Here is a 22,490-nt window from a genome sequence, read left to right on the forward strand (position 1 = left end):
TTAATCTCTATACACAGATCCTACATAGAGAAGGAGTAGTAATTTTAACTGTGTTAAGCACTCTGGTTTTTCATTTGCAGTCTAAGCTTTATTGACCAATCGCCTATTGTTCCGTGTTGACAACGACAGGTGGAACTCTGTCAATGTTGATAGTAAATCAGTGGTGGCAGTCTTATAATGATCTACTGTATGTTTTGCTGTAAATGAATATCTGTGCAGCTAATAATCCATTATAGATCAAGCCTTTGAGTCTGAGCCAAAAATCTGCTGTATGTCCAAAGCTGCGTCATGATGATGCTGTTTTGATATACTTAAGTTTCTCTCAACTGTGATAAAATCCCATTTATTCAGGCTTATACCACTGAAGTGTGTGCGTAAAGCCGTTTTAACTTGGGTAGATTCTACAGCAAACTAAGGCTGAATGATATATGATTTAACAACCAAAATGGCGATGTGCATAAACGCAACAGTCGGGTCCCAGTATGTGCAATGTAAGCCACATGACCTGAAACATGTTATGCTGCCACTTCTGTGCTGTTTGATGCAATCCAAAACCACAAGTTGTGTCATTTTCATGACAAATCTTCAATAAATGCTTGGCTGAAATTATCCCTGCAGTTAGAGAAGTGAGCACTGTGTGAGTCTTCTGAGTGTAAAAATGTCCAGGCTACAGGACACAGTGCTGCTGTCACAGATCAATAATGCAAGACTAATCTAAAGAGAATTCCCCCCCCCCATTATCAACAGCATCTCATGCTGGTTCTCATTTATATATGTTCTGTTAACACCACAGAGGTGATAGTCGTTTTATTTAAAGCTGTAAGTTAGCACTGCAGTGTGTGACAGTCGTAGCTGCTGAACACTGCAAGCTCCCATTTAATAGTTACACTAACAGAGCTGATGATGTAGAGTGTATGTAAATGCTGTTAGAAATGGTTGATGTTTAAGTAGCACGATGAAAAGCTACAAGTTCAGAAATATGTTGCTGCACCTTATCTTTCTCTCCACCCTTGTCCTCTGCATGTCAAAGCTACTGTCAGAAGGCTGACCTAGTGTGTAATATTTAAATCTGAATATGATATAAAGACCCAAGTAAGAAAAATATATCCTAAAATTTAATATTATGTGTAAGAATATAAAAAGACACTGCATTTATCAGGGCTAATTGACTTTCTTAATAAATAAGGCCATGCCTTAATAAAAAAACAGCTATATACAGTGCTTAACAAATTTATTAGACCACCTGTCATATTTGTCTCAGAGACCATCCAGCATCATGAAGTGCTTTAATGCAGACTCTCTGATTTTCAGTGAGCTCTCAACATTTTACCATTTTGAACACACATTTCACCCAAATTTGAGCCGGCTCACTGGGCTTCTCTGAGAAGTCAGAAATGAATCAAGCATAACATTCAACCACTAAAACTAATTTTTCTGTTCAGGAATGCAAGTAAGTAACTATAATTTGACATATTAATCAAGAAATATTAATGTGTTTTACTTTTTTTCCGTTTTTTTTGTAAATCAGTACATTTAAAAATTCATGGATAACAATAATAAGTATGTTTTAACATTAAAAATATCATTTGGGTTAAAGAGCTTCTACATATTGGTGTATTAACCATTGCAGAAACATAAAAAATGATTTTGGTAATTACCAATGCTGTTAATTTAGGGCAGCTATGGCATAAACCTTACTTTGGTTAGGGTTAAGGTGATCTAATAAATTTGTTAAGCACTGTAAATTGCATAAAGGAAAATATCAACAGCAAGTTAAGTTTTTTCCAATATAATTTAGCTCTACTGTTAACTATTACATGACCAAAGCTACTCTTGGGTTAGGAGAAATTATAGTCTTAACATTGCAGAGGCACAGAGCAACTGAACAATGATGCATAAGAGTACAGAGAAAGTCCACAGAGAGAAAGGTACAGTCATGGAGGTCTAGCTCTTACCAGTTCAGTGATCATGGTGGGCCACAGTGAGGTGAGGTGCTGAGGAGACATGCGGAGCAGCAGCACTCTGAAGAACAGGAACACCTGAGCATGGAGGATGGGCACCTGAGGCAGACGCAGGCTCTCCACCAAACGCTCTGAAAATTAACAAAAACTTTAAACTATCAACCCTGTAAAAACTATGAAACACAACTGATAAATCTTCAGATGCTTTAATAGGATAATATTAGGTGGGATGATATAAGTGCAGGTAATTATGGCCGACAGTCCAGGGGCAACTCTATGAGTTTGCTTTCAGTTGGGCTCAAAAACCTTTAAATAAACTTAAAAATAAGGTTTGTCTGCTAATCTGTTGAGGCATGTTAATGGAATACCTGTGACAACTTTAAAATAGCTTTAATGCTATGCTATGAAACACCGGTACATGTCCAGTTTATGTATGTAATCTTTACCTTGTATGTCTGGGAGATATTTCTGGTACTGGTCCACCTCACTGCTGTAGATGGTGAAAGCCAGCCGTTTGAGCAGCATGGCTCTCTGCTCCAGCTCAGCATCCCTGTTGGTGAAGAGACTCAGAGAGCTGCTCTGAGCTACAGCCACCCGAGCTAAAAGAGAAACACATACAGCCGTTGTTTGTCTCTGAAAGTCTTCAAAATGTTTTTAAAAAAGTCATTTTTCTAGGAAGTAATATAAAGTCAAACTAATTTAAAGTAAATCAGACATATCTGATGTTAGGACATAAACTTCTGTACATTTTTGCTCATGCACATGCTAAGGATTAAAATGAAGTAAAAATGTAAGGGTTCATTTTGAAGAGGTTAATTTCTAGTATGCAGATTTAATACTGCATGAGATGAGATGTGATAAGTGTAAATCACTAAGGGCCCTGCAGAAGATGATTAGATTAATGGTCTGTAACCACACCCTGTAGCAACATCTACTCTCATTAATAATTGAAAATTAATTGTAAGGCTTACTCATAAGGTCTCTAAATGTGGTCTTGTCATGAGTCATCAAGTGGTCAATGATGGCTCTCCAGCTGAAAAAGAAGAAAATTATTATAAGTTTGTATTAATTAATCAGAAACATTCGAACACTCAAAACCCAGCTGCTGTACTAAAAGCATGAACATACTGTATACTTCACCAATATTGTGTTTTTAGAAAACTTGCACCAAATTTATGTGTTTACTTTTACTTCATTCACGGTGCTTTTTTAACTCAACATAAATCAATTAAAATAGATGTCTTTCCAAACTGCCCCTAAAAACATTATCTAAAATCTCCCTCAATACTCAAACTGCATGCAATATATTTTTTCAAGATTTAAGCATTGTATTTGATTAAGATGTAGCAACATTGTTATGCATAAATTTCTTAAGGCCTATCAAAACTTAACCAAATGTAGTCAAAAATAGGGTCAAAATCTAGTTTTCTTTTTTACAAATGAAACCTAGCATTAGTTCATGCAGGACACGGTAGTCATACGCTCAGCCATGATGAGGTGATGACAAGCTGATCCCAATTATCACCACTCACCTCCCACAACCAATCACAGCTCTTTCTGTAAACACAGCTGTGTATCTAAATGCGACACACCTCTCACTAATCCCTGCTTGCATTAATGCTGATGCACCATGCTACTGCTGCTGCTGCTGGCAAAGCTTTACCTCCTCCATCCCAGCCTCCTCCTTTATAGCATACAGCTTGTTGCACCCTTACATTCAGACTAATTTGATTTTATTCAAATGTGTTGTGATAAATGTATATTCATATGGTGGTTTCTAGACATGCTCTCCCTGGAAAGTCAAAGCATGCTGCTTGTCTAACACAGGAAGCATCTTTTGAGCTGAGATTTCTCCACCAAGCAAAACTGTATATCCATTTTGCAATAAAATGGTAAAATGTAGGATGAGAGTTTAACAGTGTGTGATGCTTTACAGGTCTCTACTCAAAAAGTATTGCAATATATTCAGTTCCTCGCTGATACATGTATCGATACAGATGTTACTGAATTGATAAGGCTGAAAATACTGAGACAGCAGTTTTGAAATGTACAACACCAACGGTATAGCCAACAGATGGCTTTTTAAGTTAAACAGCATGATTCAGCGCCTGCCTCAAATAAAAAACAAAACTTCAAGTAATATGGATGATGAAATCTACCTGCTGCCTGTGAGACAGAAAGCTAAGATACTAGATTATTTCAGATTTCTTCCAACACCAAAGACAAGAGATGGACATGAGTCAAGCAATATGTAAGCCATACAAAACAAGGTAAAATACTGCAGCAACACCACTCTTCTAAAAGACACAGGGCTAATTGGTGATTAGCATGACTTGTTTTACCTGGCCATCCAAACCATCATTGAAAGACTCTACAAAGTCACAATTTTCTTCAGTTTCTTCACAGATCAAAAGATCAGCAGCACTTTCATGCTTTATTCTGCAAAAACCTGAACTGTACAGTGTAGCTGAAAAAAAAAAGCTTCCTGTAGCTGCTTACTGAGATTGATTCACACTGTTTAATTCTTCCTCGACAGTTCATCATAGAAACTGTGGTTCAATTTTATGCAGATGTCAAGCATAAAAACACTCTTGCAAATACAAGCTCACAGTAAAGTGAATCCTGAGTATTATCATATGAAAAGTATAAAAAACAACAGCAAGTGAGAAAACACATGGGGCCAGTTCAATTTACTTGTTGAATCTCTCTGTAAGATCCTTAAATCTAAGTCTTTGCAGTCATCCTCTACAATCAGAAGAGCAGCTACAGTGAATTCTGTGTAATATATGTGTAAAATAAAAAAGTCAACATGTCATTACATTTATTGTATCGTGGGGTTGTGGGGAAAATCTAGCCTCAATGCTTATGCTGTCTGAAGGAATCTCATATACATACATTTTTAAAGTTGTAAAGAATGACACATTTTTTTGATAATTAAAAACTAATAAATGGTATTACTGTGAATTTAGCATTCAACCAAAAGTCAACAAAATAAGATAGAGGGGAATATCATTGACTTCAACTCCTTTAAGATTTTGTTTCCATCTTCAGCTGAGAAACTGGTGCCTTACAGATGCAAGCTTCAATCTGTTGAAGCTTCAATCTTTATCTCTCTCTGTGCAGTGACATAGGCTACATATTAAGACCAGCTATTCAAGTCATCACACACACACTGCAACTCCTACTCACTGGCTGACGCAGGAGGAGTCCATCTGGAAGAAGGTGTGGTCCATGAAGAGGTCGAAGGCCTCCTTCTTCCAGGCACGCCGGGTGTACTGGTACCCACTGAGGCTGCTCAACAGTTGGATGCAGGCCCTGTAGCTGGGGGCGTTGTGAGCACTGCCAGGAGAAACAGGAAATATGCATGCAATATGATCAGATACAACTTGTTTTCATTTTAGGTAGGTTACCACTTCTCCATCCTTAAGCCCCAAAAGTAAAAGGTTTGCCTGACATGTTGCATATTCCAACTCAATTTGTCATTATTTTGTGATAACATGAATTTAAGATGTTGAATTTCAGAGAAAAACAGAGACATTAATGTTATATAATACAAGAAGCTTATTCCCACCTGTGGTTGCGGAGGTAGGGCACTACATAGTGCATGATATTAACCAGCAGTGGGATCACCCTCTCCTTCTCATCACTGTAGAACACCATGTCTAACAGATGAGCCAGCACCTGATGAATGAATAATGAAACAGTAAGTTATGTGAATCTTACAACAAATGCTTTTAGAAGGCAGGAAAACGCTAAATGAATGTCTTCTAATAAATAAAGAGTAGCCATTTATCTCTAAACACTGAGCCATAATGGTTTCTTGGCTGGAAAATTACAAATATGTACAATAAATAACAGCACAAAACAGCAGACAATTTGTATTCCAGCCTTATGGTGATATGTTGCCAGTATAAATCCATCAGTCTACAATATTCTGTGAACAGCGATGCAAAGACAAAATCTGCATAATTAGCTCAGCATTAAGCTTAAATAACCTAGAGTAAAGAGGTACCTAAAGGTTTCAATTGACCAGCTCAGCTCATTCACAGCCCCACACAAAGTACATTCGATTGATTTATTGGTTGACTAACAATAATTGAAGTAGAGGTGGGGAAAGAGCAGTAAATCAGCTTTAAGGAGCTCAGTGGGAGTGTGTTAGTGTATTGCAGGGCTGTGCCTGAGAACTACAAGCTCAAACATTGTTGGTAAATGTAAGGGGGAGCAGCTGGAGACATAATCATGATTAACAATAGAAATAATTTGCTGGGTCACAGACTGATGGCCTGAGATACAACAGTTGTTTGGTAAAAAGTGGCATGAATCACAGAGCGTTTTTACCTCAGCCAGCAGTGTGAGGGCATGAACGCTGTACACTGATGGAGTGAAGCTGGAGGCCTCCATCACTGTGAGCATTAAATCTACAAAACACACAAAACATTAGTAGAGACTATGTAGCCCAAATACTAATAATGCCATGCTGAAACATGCAAACTGTGCAAGACATTCATGTTGCATGCAATTCCTGACTTTATACTGCAGAAATTATACCAAATATATCAATATACAAGCTGCCCAAGTAAAAACTGAAATAATCTATCCCCTCAAATTTTGTTAAGCTAGCTTTTAAACAGCAGCAAATGTAGTCTTGATAGGCACAAATATGAAGCACACCTTCTACATCTGCTTCCAGGTTGGTTCCATCCACAACTATCTGAGGGGAGGCCTTCACTTCCAGGTTTCTCCTCAGCCACGTGGTTTGCTCCAGAGAGGAGCCTGCAATTGTTCCAATGGCCTCCACCACCTTATGGGTCACGTCCTAAACACACAGGAAATATTATCTTACTTCAGTAAAAATCGGGTTAAATCAGATATTTTCACTAAGTATAATCCTGCCAGATATCAATATAGGTTAGGACGTTGTGTTAAAGGTGTATCAAAACAGAATACTGTTTTAAAAAATTGTTTTCAACCAACTGTATATTCAACTGAATACAGCCCAAATACAAGATGTTCAAATAATAAACAACTATTTTTTAGAATAGAAACTCATTCTGAATTTGATACTTAAAATAGGGGCAGTAGCAAAGAAAGATTAGCCTTGCAAAGCAGATGAAATGGACATATTCGATTAATCGATAACGATTAGCTCAGATGTACCAGGTTATCTTTCAGAACTGGGAAACTTTTTATTAAAACAAGAGCAATGACCCACACTAAATTCTCTTGACAAGGAAGATTGGGAGGTGAGTTTTACTGAGTTGAGTTCTATTCACCAACAAGGTCCACTGTTCGTAAACTACCATAGAGCCTGCCTACTGAGCTCACATTACTTAGTGGAGCTGCACATGCCTACTATCTCATTTTTTCTTGTTGCTCTGATTAATGAATGTGACATCTATAGCGTTCACTCTATCACTTCCTGTTCTAAATATTTTGAGAAGTCCAGCCCTTCCCAAATGCTTAGTATGAGAGGTTTACCAGATGAATGGTTTATTGGTAACAGATAATATTACCATGATTGGGTATAAAAGAAACACTTCTGAAAGGCTCAGTCATTTCAAGACTTTGAAGGACAGCATGGGCAAATACTCCTACAGTTTGAAATTTTTTTTAACATGCAAATTTAGAGATTTCATCATCTACAGTTTACAATTTCATCAAAACATTCATATAATCTGGAAAATCTCTGTGCATAAGATAGGAAATCAACACTGAATACCCGTGGCCTCCAATCCCTCAAGCAGCACCACATTAAAAAGTGTCATCATTCTGTAATGGATATCACGTTTGCCAAGCATTGCCATGTTCTCTGGGCCTGAGCTTATCTGAGATGGACTGACCTAAATTGGTAAGTGTGCTGTGGTTTCACAAGTCCCCATGTCAGATTTGTTTTGGAAATGATGGCTGCTGAGTTCTTTAGGCTAGAGAAGAAAAGGACCATCCAGATTGTTAGAAGTGCCAGGTTTGAAAATCAGCATCTGTGATGGTGCTGCAGTGTTGAAGTGTCCATGGCATGGGCTACATGCATGCCTGTGAAGGCACCATATCTAATGAGAGGTACACACAGGTTTTGAAGCAGTATATGCCTCCATACATGCTACGTACCAGCTTATTACAGTAAAACAATGCCAAGCCACACTGCACAAGTTACAACAGCATGTCTTCACAGTAAAAGAGTACAGGTAATACTTGCCTGTATGCATTACAGACCTGTCTCCGACAGTAAAAGTATGGTGAATTTTAAGGTGCAAAAATGACAAAAGAAATCCCACACTGTTGAGCTACTTAAGATGTATATTAAACAACAATGGGAAAGGATTCCACTTTTAATACATCAACAATTACTGTCTTTAGTTCCTTGATAGTGTTGCTTGAAGAAAAGGATATGTAACACAGTGGTAAATATGGACCAGTCCCAACTTTTTTGGAACAGGTCACATCAAATTCAGAATTTGTCAGTTTTTCCAAAAATGCAATAAAGTTTAGAAGTTTTGAAAAGAAATATCTTTCCCTGGTGCTGTATTCAATGAAATTTAGGTTGAACGGATTTTGAATCACTGTATTCTGCTTTCTATCTCTATTTTACACAATGTCCTAACTTTTTTGGATTTATGGTGATTATGTTTAAACTTTAAAGGCATAAATCTATTCTTACACTGATGCATAATGGAAACAGCTGAGTGGATAATAGGAGTCAAGGTGGCAAGAGTAATTACCTGTAGCTCCCGTTGGTCCTTCTTGCTTTCAAGGTTAGGATTCTTCAGAATGAACTCATTCAAGACTCTGCATAAAACACAGAGAGAGACATGTTAAATGAGTTTATGAATTATGTGCTGGTAGACAAAGCTGCAGTCCTGACAGATGGATTAATCTACGTGACCATTTTGAACCTTCAACTTTGAGTAACCTACCCTCACCCACAGAACTGATCCATAAAATATTAATTACAGTGGTGTTTCCTCTGCTATTTTAAAGACATAATGACACTTGTGTGGCAGGATAAAGAAGAGGGGGAGAGAAACCAACCCTAGAATGAGAAACTGTCCAGGAGCAGGCAGGCCTAATGGTACTGAGTCCTTCAGTAGTGCCAACAGAGACGGCCAGCTATCAACTAAACTGGACACAGGGATCCTGAGAAAGAGACATGAGTGTATATTTAGAAAGGTTTACATGTGCAAGCTCTCTGAAAGTAATCATGACATCTTATATACAAGTAGAGATAAATGATAGTATGATTGTACACAGCTGTTAGGAAGGAGTGGACTCACCTCTGTACATAGGCATAGAAGAACTGGAGCATGCAGACCTCTAATGAAAGATGCTTCTGTGGGGAAGAGTAAAGAAATAACATGATGCCATCTTTAATGGACACTATAAAATTGTAAAGACATAAAAGTCTTGTGAGAGAATAAGAATGGCCTCACCTGAGATATTTGTTATTACCAAAATAACAAACTGTACATAAAACAATAAGCCTTAATGTTACCTTCTCCTGCTTTTTTGAAATAACATTGTTCGAGAAACCTCTAGCAGTTTTGTAGTGATTACACTATAAACATACAGTGACTTTGCTGTATCTTGTAGCTTTACGCAGAGTGAACAAAGATGGGAGTAAAACTATTTCATTAATGAGTTCTTGAAGACCCACTTGAACACTGACCTTGTCCTTTGCTATAGCAGGCGGCTGCTTCAGGACCTCTTTGACAGTCTGCATTACCGTCTCAGTGCGCATGGCACTCACTGAACGGACCAGCTCAACCAGCAGCAGCTGTTCTTCACTCGCTAAAGGAATCACCTACAAAGCACAGTATATAAGGAATTATCTACACAGTATACTCAAAAAGACTTTTTCAATAGCAGTGTTTGTGAGACAAAAAAATCACATATGCTGCACTTATTTTTATTTTGCACATGACACCCAAAATAGCATAGTACATTTTAACAAGAGAGGGGAATACAGCACTGTTTCAAGCCTGCTGTTAATCACATTTTTTAAAAATTATCTACTATACGTAATTATGTTACTAGAAACAAACTTTCCCATTTCATCTTGCTACACTGACCAGCAGGATGAAAATGTTCAATAAAACAAGAAAATAAAACAGAATTAATGATTAATGGGCTTACTGTTTATAAAACACCCACCTTATTTCTGACTGGAGCTTTGACCTGTTTCCTCTCATTCCAGACATAGGCAATGGCTGCCATGAAGTGAGCACCATGATTCATGGAGATTGGACCTAGCAGCTCCAATATTTGCTGCCGTAGGTTCTGCACAATAGATGTGAGGAAGGTAGGTTAGAGCTGAACAGCTGTTAACTGACAATACAAACAAAAGAGGTTAGTTCCATCTTTTCACCAAAAATGCCCATCGATATCTGTACTTGTCAGTGTAAAGTGGTGGTAAAAAACAGCTGCATGCAAGAAATAAATCAAACAAAACTATGTGTATTTAAAATCAAATATCTAAATATCTAAACAGTCTGACAACATAATATGAATCATAGCTGAGCTGGAGTCAAGTTCTCCCTCGTGTGAAATAATCCAACCTGCAAAAAGTAAGCTGCTAAACAAAGGAAGTAGGTTTCCTGTCCTTACATTATTCTTTCTGCTGGGACATTTGCCCTGTAATGATTTAAAATGTTGTTCTGTAAAGGCTAAAAACTGTACTATCTCAGTTAAAATTACATTACCCACCCAAAGGGATAGAATAATATCATCTGGACCTTGCAAATAACTACTTTCAGAAGAGTATAAGTCCTTCAGAGTATGTATGAGCTCCTGTTTTACTGTTGGCTGTAATAATAAAAGTATCATGTTCCTAATACTTTCTCTGGAGAACAAGTTACACCGGACTACTTCAGCTTTCTTGTTGTAAACCTTAGATCACAGATTCCGATTTCATACAAAACCTCTCTTGGGTGCTGAAGGTTACATTTCAGATTTCAGAACCTAAACAATTACATACAAGTAAAGAAACTAAAATACATTTGTGTGTTTGAAATTTATGGGTTTTTTTTTTACATTCAACAACACATACTCTAATCCATGACAAGAATCAGGCTAGCAATCATCATGTTTTACAATCAACAACCTGCAGGACAAATATATTGTTGAAAAAATAAATAAATAAATTGATAACGCCTGGTTTACCTTAGTTGAGCCCAGGTTGATGTTTGATGTGGAGGCAGCAGAGGCAGCAGCTGGTTTGTCTGAGTTGTCTGCTTGATGGAGGACGCTCCAGAGCAGTGTAACTGAAGACATGATGGTGTGGAGGATGGACAGGATGCCTGAACGAGCTTCAGCCAGGTGCTTCTGGTCAACGCTTGCTTGTAACTGAGAGGAAGAATACATAATTAAACTAGTGCTGCATGATTTGACGACATTATCGAGGAAAATGTAGAGAATGATAATAGCTTTGAAGTGAGTGTTTCTTCAACCAAAACATACATATATTGAGTAGCATAGAAAATACAAAACCTGAAGTTTTTACAGTACTCTAAAATAACAATTTTCCCAAAAGATATTTGTACTTCTACAAAGTGCAAAAATGGCAGCTTTTTTTTGCAAGCATTTTTGTCAATCTTTTAAGTACTTCTTAACTCAGTCATAATTCCACTTTTATGTAATTACACAGCCTGCCATCGTGATTGCGATTACAGTAACTGAGCAGCACTAAATGAAATGGTGGTTAATAGTGGTTAACACTGCAATGGGAAAAAAAAGGAAAAAAATAGGAAATATCAAGCCTATCTGATAATCTGAAATTTATATGAAGTACACAAAAGTATCACAAAATTTAGAGTTGCAACAAAGAAGTCTTTGCAGAACATGAAGATAGTGACAGAAACCAAACATGAAACAACCCATGGGTGATTGGCGCCCTCACCTGGTGATACTGTGAAGTGGGATCCAGAAGGCAGTAATGGATGATGGCTGTCACCCCCTCCAGCACGGTCAGAATCAGGTCAGGAGGGATGCAGAGAGCCATCCACTGGGGTCTAAAAAAGCAGCAGTACAAAGTTTACAGAACCCATTAATGAAATGATTCACACAGTGACTGCCAGGTATCTTTATAACAGTAGGTACAGCAGATAGATTAAGCATATGGTTAGAGTCATTTCATTTAGTGGTCAAGAATGCCATCTAGAGGCGAAATGCTTGTTAAGTCTTTTTATTAAATTGTAATGCTTTAGGGTTAGGGTTAGGCTTTTATGTTAAACCTTGCAGCAGATGTGTGTATTTCTGGCTTCGCAGTAAAGAGGTGCCTAAAAGTTAAAGCTGTGTGAAGGACGACATTAAAATAAAATTATGTTTACAACTTATCAGCTGATAAATTAGAATTAAATTCTTCATTTATACTTCATAATCCTTCAATGCATTTTGTTTGTAACTTCAAAAAAATGTGTATTTTTAGTGTTTTTAGTTATTTTGAAGATAAAGTGTGTAAAATTGGGAATATTAGCAGGATCTGACAGTCAGATTCTAGATTGTGATGCTCACTTTTTCAGGTAACTATTTAAACTAGTAAAACTTAAAAAAAAAAAAAAGCAGATCTGTAGTTTGGTCCCTTCTGTGGTACAACAGAAACACTGACGATGCTAAAAATCAAAGATGGCAGAGTCCATGGATGGGACCCTCCCTATGTATGAAAAAAGTTTTATTCTAATTTAATAAAAATAAAGCAATTTTACTGTGGTGTAACATTAATTTAGACTCTAGGCCTAGTTATAAATTTTGTGTTTCATTTTAACCAAGTTTGTTTCACTAAATGCTATTAGCCTAAATACTACACACTGTCTTTGATGAAGACCATTATAACCTAATGCCGTACTACAACTTCATTTTTATTAGAGTAAAACTCTTTAGTATAATCAAAGCAAAAGTTAATACCTTGTGTCAGTAATCCCAGTCTCATAGCGGTACTGCTGAAGAAGATTATCCAGGTTCCTGCACAGCTGTAGGGTGACTGAAGCCACCACCCTCCTCAGCACTCTCCCCATGTAAGGCAGGGTGGCTGTGATGAGTCCTATCCACTGGGGATGCATCTTACATGAGTGGTGCTGATGCAGCGCTCTGATCACCGCACACAGGAACATACCCTGCGCCGTGATAGGCTGTCCATGAAGGTACTGCAGTGATGTCATTGGCTGTTGAGGGTTTACATGTTCCACTTCCCCACCGAGCATCTCAAACCCAGACCCAACACTTCCTCCTGTCCCTCCACCTCCTGAACCTCCCCCCACTGGTCCTCCCTCTCCTCCTTCATCAGCAGGCACCAGGACTCTGTGCTCAAGTACAACAAGGCTCTGCAGCAGTCTCAGCAGCTGAGACTGTACAGCACTGCAGCTGTCTATCTGGTCCTCTGACAGGTTGATCACACTGTCCTCTGACAGACCCTCCTCCACAGAGGCTATGTTGACACCTGACACCCGCTGCTCATGCCACTTCTGGGCACTGAAGATAGAGGAAAGCAAACAGTGAAGAACCACCTTCTGAACTTTGCACTTGGAGAGGACATCACTGATGAAACTAGCAAAGCCTTTAGCAGAGCCACCTGTGACTTTGGCCAGCTCACTGAAAAGAAGAGTTAAGACCTCTACACTGGTCAACTGCATGGCCCGGTTTCCTGCCAAGTCCTGAGGGCCTGCTGTAACATGAGCAGAGTAATAACTCCTTAAGAAGTAGAGACAGAGAGAAATAATAATCTCAAGGTACATGGCGCTGCGGAATGAGTGGGAGTGTGAATCCTGGGGGATTGGGCAGTAAAAGTCTTTACCCATGACAGAGACCCTGTGACGGGCTAGGAGGTTCTGAAGCAAAGAGAGCTGTGGAGTGTAGGTGTTATTGATGCTGGTGGTGGAGATGGCACTTACAAACCCTGAGGGAGAGGATCTTAGCATTGCTGCAACGGCTGACAAAGCATGGAGTGTGCGAGAGGAATCATAAAGCTGGAGGTAGAGCAGGACATGCTGGTAGAGAGGGTGGATGTTGAAACGAGGTGGGGCAGAGGAGGATCTACGTCTTGTGACACTAGTACCCCCAACAGTCACACCTGAGCCACCACTAGGTGAGCCAGTGTCACTTTCGATCTCCGACACCTCTCCCTCCCCGCAGCTGTACCAGTTCTCCAGATCCAGGCTGTCCCCAAAGAAAATACTGGGAGGTCTTAATTTTTCAGCTTGGTTTGTCATCTTCCTTTGCCTCTCCTCCTCTTTTCTCTTTGCCTTCTTTATTTTGGGCTTTGCCCCTGGAGATTTGTCTGCAAGCCGCTCCATGATCTTCCCTTTAAGGCTGAGCTGGGTGCTGCTATGGCTACGTTTACGGGCCTGAGGGTCGTCCACATGCAGGTTGTGGTCGGGGATGACTGGGTCAGAGCAGTCTGGCAATGTGACAATAGAGGGTGAGGAACTATGACGGGTAATGCCCTCTCTGTGCTTCTCCTCTGCAGATATATCAGCCGGTGTAACTGAGAGGAACTCCAGTGTTCCTCCAGCCAGCATCTCAGGTAATGTCTGGTGGTTGTTGATGGGAGGTGGGCCAGAGTCAAGACGGAGACCCGTTGAGGTATCTGAGGAGGTGCTGTCTGTGTCTGTCTGAGGCCAGTTTTCAGGGGGAGGTGAGACATCAAGAGAATCTTCTTCTACTAAAATCAAAACTCTGTCTATCAGTTCCTTTAGAACAGAAGAAACAGCCTCCTCCACAGAGTCCTCAGACATGTCATCTGAAATGCCAGTCTGCTGATCTGAGCCATTGATTGTGCTGCTGACACCCTCTTGTTCCTCAAAGCTGCCATTTTCCACTGTCGATGATTGAGAACCACTAGACTCAGAGCTCTGGGGCTCCCCCTGCTGGTCAGCAGACTGATATTCACCAGCAAGTTGCAGATTCTCACTGCTAAGGCTCAGTAAGGAGAGGCTATCGCTCAAGGGGTTGACAGTGAGACAGAAGGGCTCCATGTCCCCAATCGCCAGGCATCGGAGCTCGTCTTGGGACGCCCTCTCCCCATGGTTCTGACTTAAGTCTAAGAAAAGAAAGAGACGTAATTAGAAGAGGATCATAAAAATGCAAGCCTTTAATACGTCTTAATTACAGATAGTCTGAAACCAAGTGGACACAAATACATACAAGTAAAGCAAGTGCAAAGAAATATTAGTGGCTCCTTACTGTCAGAAAAGCCAGAGTCCCGAGTGTACATGGTTTCTGACGGCTCCTGATTACGTGGCTCAGGGAAAACCTGGGCCCAGTGGCGCTGGGACTGTACCCTTTGAATGGATACTCTGTGGGTCTTGGGGTGGAGCAGGATTAGTAGCAGAGGTTCTAATACCCGAGCAATATCATGTCTCTGAAGGACCTGATTCAGCCAACCTCGACCAACTGCACTCGTACACGGATCCCAATAACTCAGACTGTCGAGCATGATGAAGAGAGACCTGAAGACCGAGGATTAAAAAGATGAAGGATGAAATGAGAACATTTAATAACAATAAAGGCACTTAGAATGTAGAGAATTAAACTGTATTTGGGTCAGTGACATGACATTCTAATTTATGTGTCTTAATCTATTATTTTCTATTGAAAAAACAACAACAGTTCACGGCATTTATTAGTTTTCGCAATAAATTCTACTTTGTTTGAATACATTTCCAATATATTAAAATAATTAGTTACTTTAAATGTGTTTTCATTTTTTGGCATCTCAAATGCAAAAAAATGTCAGTTGGCACAACCTTACAAACAAATTGAGATTATTTTAACTATTAAAAAATGGGATTTTCATTTTGAAAAAATCACATTAAATCACTTTAGCATGATATTGTGTTTGAAATCTTTGAAATTAACAAATGTCATAAACATGTTTAGGTTTAAAGTTAGTAAAACAAAAAAAAAATTTGTCCTGGAATTTGCAAGTTCTTAAATGTCAGCATGGCACAACCATAATAATGGGAATTTTATTTTGAAATTCAACATCCATATCATCCTTTTAACTTCAGTTGATGAAAGTTGTTACTTTTCAACTTTCCATGTCTGTTGGTGCAAACCCATGTAAAACTGTTTCATTTTATTTCACTGTAAAACTCTTGTTTTTTTTTTAAAGGTTTACATGGATGGAGGTTTTTCTTGCTGCAAAATACAGTATGAATTATTTACAAATTTGTAGCATTACTTTTCATAACTTTAAAATTAAAATTGCTAAAGGCAATAAATACTAGGACAATAGATACCACTGTCCTAAACTATTTTAAATACAAAAGACACCCCTATATTTAATATGTGTGAGGTACTGTGGACACTTTCAGAGATAATTGCAATAAATTTCACCCAGAATGAATAAAAGGAAATGATAAATTTAAACACTTTAACAAGTTTTATATCTGGAATAACTTTTTAAAGACATTGTTCCATACACAAAAAAATGTCTGTATTCCATCCATTCGTAAAAGACTGTTTAAAATGTACTTTTTGAGGTGTTGTATGTCATTGATCCATTTAAGGAACTCTCCATAATAAAAAAGACTCCCCCCTCCATTCTTGGGTTTTCCTACCTGTCAAATGTCCTATTAAAGGGAGAGGACTTGGTCATGTTGAGATCACGTGTTAAATGCCAGAGCACAGAGAACTTCACGTGAGCTTCCAGCCTTATTCTCTGTGAAGAAAAAGTAACATCTGTATGAGTTTCACTGACACATTTTGTTTATCTGCAGACTCTGTGTATGTTATTTAGGAGTGTAACCTTGGATTTATGTTGCCTGTTGTACAAACCTTGTCTCTGTGCATGAGTTGCTGGCTGATGACATCCTCACAGATGCTGGAGGAGGGTACCAGGTTGTGGAGCTGGTAAAAGAGTTCTACGCTACGTTGATGGTGCTGAGGTGTTCCCTCACTCAGCTGGTCCCACAAAATCAGAGCCACATTCTAGTAAAAAAATTAGAGATGAAGATTGAGATTTGACAGGGTCAAAATGTTCAAATTGTAAGCCCACTGATAGTCATCTTAAAACGAGAGTTCTACCTTAAAGAAGTCAGTCTTGTCAGCTATGTACTTTAGGATTCCCTGAGTGAGTGGTGGCCTGATGACGACAGCTACTCGACCCTGGCTGGGACTCATGGGCTGTGTGGACTCAGTGCTGCAACCAGATGCCACGCTCTCAGCAGTCACCATAGCAACTGACTGGGTAAGTCCCACAAGATCCATTAGCAGCGAGATGGCAACACCCTGCAGGCTGAAGTCACTGGCGAAGCAGCAGGCGTCCATCAGGGTCTGCAGCCACACCGGCAGACGGACCTGCTCATTGTCTGTATACCAGAGGGGAAATTACAGTCATAAATGTGCATATCAAGCATATCATGTTGGTCAAAAAGGACAAATTACCGAAAGTATTACAGTTCACATGTTCTGTATTTTTCAAACGGACTTGACAGTACTGTAAATGCGGCATTTTTTTCCCTGTATTCAGCAATTTTGTCGTTTTCACCCCATTTGATAAGAAAATTAGACTAAAACAACAATTTCTATACTTGCTGAAAAATAAGCTTAGTGTTTTTGTCACTCACCAAACTGCTCTTCCTGTGTGGGTGAAGATTTGAGGTTCCCCTCAGCGATGTAGACAGGGAAACTTGAGCACTCAAGGAAAAGCTGGCAGGCAGCAGTGAAGGCAGCAACACACTCCCTCTGGAACACCCCTGACGCTGAGCACAACTCTATCTGATCGCTGTGCTGAGAGTCCTCTGAAACCAGGGCACCTGACTGCATGACCTCAGCTCTGACAAGCTCAGCTTTGTGCCCCTTCCCTGGTGTGATATATAAACTAATCAGTCTGGAGAGAAACTGCTGGAAATGCTCTAGGCAGCATTGCATGACTGGTTTGTCCAGAGGCTTGGTCTGAGGTGGGCCTGAGGAGCGGCGGCCTGTTTTGACTGCTGGGTGAGGGTGAGGAGTTCGCTCTGAATCCTCAGGACCATCTCCCTGGTACTGAACAAAGTCTGTGAAGCCACTTTCTGAGGAGCGACTGCTTGGAGGGTTTTCCCCATCTTCAAACACTTCACCACTGGCATGTAGTTCCAGAGTGGAGGGCAAGGCCTACAGGAGAACAAAGCATAGAAAAATTATGGAGACTTCGCATAAGAATGATGGGAGCAGTAGGTTAGAAATGTGTCTGGATATGTACGCTGAAAATACAGCAGACACACTTAGATTCTGTGTTCCAACTGAGCCTTTAAAGGGGACACATTATGCAAAAATCACATTTTTAGGCTTTTTGAACACAAATACATGCCCCTGGCCTGTCCACAATCCCCTCAAATACCAGAAAAATCCATTCCCTCTCCCCCTCTCTTTCTCCACCTTTCAGAAAATGTGTGCTGAAACAAGCCGTTCACAGATTTTACACCTAGTGACCTCACCAGGGTGTAAGCACCCGCCCCCAGGTTTGGTTGGCCCTCCCCCACTTGGAGAAAAGTTCTGCCCTCCTCTACTGACTCTCTCAGCTGCCAGTTGAGATGCTGGATAGCTCAGTGGGTTACCCGGCTGACTACAATCTGGGAGATTGATAGTTCAAATCCCAGTCAGATCCTATACTTTGAATAAAAGTGTCTGTAATGTCAGGGGTGCTGCATCCATTTCCTGAGAGGGGTGTGGGCAGGGGCAGAGCCAGACAGCTAATTACCATTTAAAGCCACAGAAACAGCTCGTTCTGAGAGAAGGGCTGAAACAGAGGAGTGTTTAGACATGCAAAAATCTAATAATGGAGTGATTTTTCAGCATAAACTTCACAGGCATGTTGTGGGGACCTCTGGGACCAATGTAAACTTGTCTTAAAAGGGTAACATATGTCTCTTTTAAGACAAAGGTATTCCAAGGTCCCTTCTTTTCCCCTTCTTCTTTTGCCAAATAATACATGAATATAACCTCTTCCTTCTCTTTATTCATTAAAAGGATCATCTTGATCTTGGTTCATATATAGATATAATCTCATTTCTTAATAATGGCAATTCACTTTTCTTTGCAAACAAAACAAACTACATTAGCATGTTAATTTATTTGCTTCTCATCAAAAGCTGCTGTATGAGCCAGACTCACACAGCGTGAGGCAAAACATGCATCTAATTAATTTATCAGGACATAGATTAGCCTATGATTCTCATATAACTCAATCTCCTCCCTCATTCCAGGCCCTCTGTTGTCAATCATCATTACAAAAGTAACCACATACAGTATTAGGGCAGCAGTGACACACACAGACAAGCAAAAAGGAGGGTTCCATGGTTTACATGGAATTGAAGCCATAGTTTTTACAGGGAAGGGGGATAAAGTAATGCTAAGAAAAAGTACAGAGGTGATGGCGAGATTGACACCATGCTGGTAGTGCAAAAAGAGCATATTCCTTCATATGTACATTTTAAAGATGAAACCTGATGACAAGCCATAATAGTTTGCAAGCAATAGTTTAGCATCATTACAGCACTGTGAGGTAACACCACAAGTCTCTAGACCCACCACAAGCACCCTCAAAATCCAGTGTGAGTTAGCAATAAGGGACATGGAAACCACACAGCAAAATCCCAGCCGCCAGACCACACAAACCTCAGTAAGCCAAAAATTATACAGTGCCTTTAAGGCCAGTCAATGGCAGAGTCTAAAAAGCATAGGTGGTAGTTTTATATCTACAATTGATCAATTAATTCTGAAACTTTACATTCTATCTTCTTAATCCTAAGGCTTTTTATTCATTCATTTTATGTAGTGTTGAAATTCGAAAGTAAAGCAGACTGTTTAGGTCCAGCACTTTCAGAGATAATGTTTGTTCAAAGTTTTTGACAGAAGTTGCTTTTGAGTGCAATACATTTTTTTGTTAACAGAATATGAATTATATGAGCGACTCATGAGCTTAATTCTAATGGAGATAAAAATCAAGATGCAAAGTTTATTAAGAATTATGCAGATCCCTATGGAGATTGTAAATTTGCAACTTTAATGAGGACTCTGGTAAAGTTAGTATCCTACTGTATCATTTCAGTGGGCCAGTACGCAGAAAAAATGTACACGACAGAACTGTTTCAGCATTTAAGTAGCTGCACCAATAGCTTTTCTAAAATATCATATCCAACTGCATATGAGTTTTCTTTCACATAGCGACTAAACATTAGGGTTGATGGAGAACTTGAGTTTTATCCTGGGCTATATTTCAGTGGTAATGTCTTTTGAATAACAGAATGACTTATTTTTACTTTTTTTCAATGAGGAAGACAGGCTAAGACTAGATGAAAATCAATCTCTGATGATAAAAGTGCTGACAAAACTTAGTTGAGTTTTTGTCAAGGAGACTAAAATAAGTCTAAAGGTCTAGTTAGTGCTGGACAGCTAGAACTAAAATTTTATATTTCTCCACTGTGCATATTTTCAAACACAAGCAGAGATGTTGTAGTGAGAATTTAAGATATTCCAGTATTTTCTTAACCTTACAAAGCAGATGGATAGGGTAAGAAAGTGACATGACCAATCAGTGACGAGGGGCAGTGCTTTTGGGCACTACAGAGTCATGATGTAAGCAAGCAGCAACAAGAGGCTGGTGCAGATATGGGGGAAAACATTAGCGTGGATGCTGCTATAGCGTCAGTTTTATCAGAATTTGATGACATTTCTTCGTTAAAAGAAGAACAAAGAGCAGCATTGAGTTGTTTTCTTTATAATAAAGACAAAAGTCGTGTACTGACATGTCTTCAGTCGCCATGGTTCGCATTATGCAGTTCTCTATGGAGTTTACTCCTCGGTAGCGGCTACATCACGTGTTTTGTTGCTCTGATTGGCCCGTAAAGATATGACAGACAAAACGTTCATCCGAACACCCTCCGAGTGTTTTTTCAAAGCCTCTGCCCTTTCCCAAATGCTGTGTATCAAAGGTTTACCAGATGGATGTGTGAAACAAATCCATGTGGCGTGTCAGGTCAGTACTTTCTTCTGTATAGTCAAAACTTATTGAAGTATTGATTGAGTATTAATAGGAGTTTTTACATTTTAGTTAGTTTAACAATATGGCCAATTAAATTATTCCAGAAGGTAAAAGTAAAGACAAAAATATAAGAACTTTTTATTGTCCAAAAATGGACAAAGATGATTTAAAAACGAGACTAAAACTAGAAAAGCACTCAAAGAGCGCAGACCTCTGCCATCAGCCCTATCTCCCAATAGTGAAGAATCCTATAAAAACATTCCTGGATCCAGATGGTGATCCTGATCACTCCCAAAATCTAATTTGCCGATTACTCCCTCCCCGGTGGGGTGGAGACACGGTGAGGCAAAGCATCGGCTTCGCTACGTGTGGACTATCATGGCTGAAGCACCCATGGTCTCACTGGACGACTGCAAGTAATGGCAGAGGGTGAACATTCCTCTATTCCTCACAGCATTGTGAGTATTTTCACTATAGTTCGCTGTCTTTCTCTCTGTTACGCTCCGACTCTTCTCCTCGACCGGGCATGTGTCCTTCAAAGTCTATAAAGTCCAAAACTTTGAATAAGTTACTCATGTCCGCCATCTCCTGGTGTAAAGTGGTAACAGCACAGACCTCTGCCATTAGCCCTATCTCCCAATAGTACAAAATCCTTTAAAAAAATTCCTGGATCCAGATGGTGATCTGGATCACTCCCAAAATCTTATCAGTTCTTCCTTATGCCATTTCTGACATTTCCTGAAAATTTCTTGAAAATCCATCCATGACTTTTTGTTATGTTGCTAACAAACAAACCAACCCACCCACCCAATCACATAACCTCCTTGGCGGAGGTAATTGGACTAAACTATGGCAAAACTTTAAAGAGTCAAAATGACTATAATGTGACTAAAACTATAAAACACTGTAATCTAAAGCCCAAGGCCCTATTCCTCTGGTAATTTGTAATAATCATGCAGGGCGCCTGTGTTTTTAATCCCCTGCGAATTGACCATGTCTGTAGTTTGCGAAGTAAAAATTCCTGTGCAAATTACCCACCATATTTCAGTGCACATAGGTCCACAGGTAATGATAACCCCGGGCAAATCGACATCTCTGTAATTTGGGGTGGTACTTGGGCATTCATTGCTGTCTGTGCAGCTTTTTTCTGCTCCTTTCTCCGATTGAAAAAAATAAAGGCTACATAGGAGATATCTACAAAGTTTTGACACATATGGGCTACCATACCTTATTTTGACAAGTGACTTAATCCTGCTTAATTTAACCTGTACTTTAGCACAGATGTGTGCACCGCTGCTTTCTATAGGCGCAGCACTTCTGCTCTAGCCTCTGACAGCTTCTCTTTCACTGTGCCTGATCTTGTATCAGTATAAAATAGCTGTATATTTTATGCATAACAAGATTTCTGTTTTGAAATGTGTCACTCAACATTTAGTGACTAGGCTTCAACAGCTGATAGACTTTGTGCTCTATAAACTGGTTGTGATATAGTCAGAGTATACACAGCTGTTGAGTTTGTTGTGTGGATCTGGTGTAGACAGACAGACAGACTGAAGTTCATACAACACTTTGTCTAGGAA

The 22,490-nt window shown here is 39.5% G+C and overlaps 1 protein-coding gene across 2 annotated transcripts in view; it reads right to left on the reverse strand.

Moving 5' to 3' along the window:
* The window catches only part of dop1a (DOP1 leucine zipper like protein A), a 42,875-nt gene that overhangs the window by 1,599 nt on the left and 18,786 nt on the right, over positions 1–22,490 (reverse strand). For both annotated transcript variants that reach the window (XM_041793293.1, XM_041793292.1), the window contains 20 exons: positions 17,516–18,041; positions 16,974–17,257; positions 16,725–16,877; positions 16,508–16,608; positions 15,129–15,394; positions 12,855–14,985; positions 11,851–11,962; positions 11,115–11,297; positions 10,107–10,232; positions 9,622–9,756; positions 9,230–9,285; positions 8,988–9,092; positions 8,678–8,744; positions 6,633–6,777; positions 6,300–6,379; positions 5,533–5,642; positions 5,151–5,300; positions 2,933–2,994; positions 2,408–2,560; positions 1,956–2,092 (listed from right to left, as the gene is read on the reverse strand). In XM_041793293.1, coding sequence (XP_041649227.1) covers positions 1,956–2,092; positions 2,408–2,560; positions 2,933–2,994; positions 5,151–5,300; positions 5,533–5,642; positions 6,300–6,379; positions 6,633–6,777; positions 8,678–8,744; positions 8,988–9,092; positions 9,230–9,285; positions 9,622–9,756; positions 10,107–10,232; positions 11,115–11,297; positions 11,851–11,962; positions 12,855–14,985; positions 15,129–15,394; positions 16,508–16,608; positions 16,725–16,877; positions 16,974–17,257; positions 17,516–18,041 — 5,082 coding nt within the window. The remainder of the gene's footprint in view (positions 1–1,955; positions 2,093–2,407; positions 2,561–2,932; positions 2,995–5,150; positions 5,301–5,532; positions 5,643–6,299; positions 6,380–6,632; positions 6,778–8,677; positions 8,745–8,987; positions 9,093–9,229; positions 9,286–9,621; positions 9,757–10,106; positions 10,233–11,114; positions 11,298–11,850; positions 11,963–12,854; positions 14,986–15,128; positions 15,395–16,507; positions 16,609–16,724; positions 16,878–16,973; positions 17,258–17,515; positions 18,042–22,490) is intronic.

This window comes from Cheilinus undulatus, linkage group 8 (genome assembly GCF_018320785.1).
Source record: "Cheilinus undulatus linkage group 8, ASM1832078v1, whole genome shotgun sequence".
NCBI lineage: Eukaryota > Metazoa > Chordata > Actinopteri > Labriformes > Labridae > Cheilinus > Cheilinus undulatus.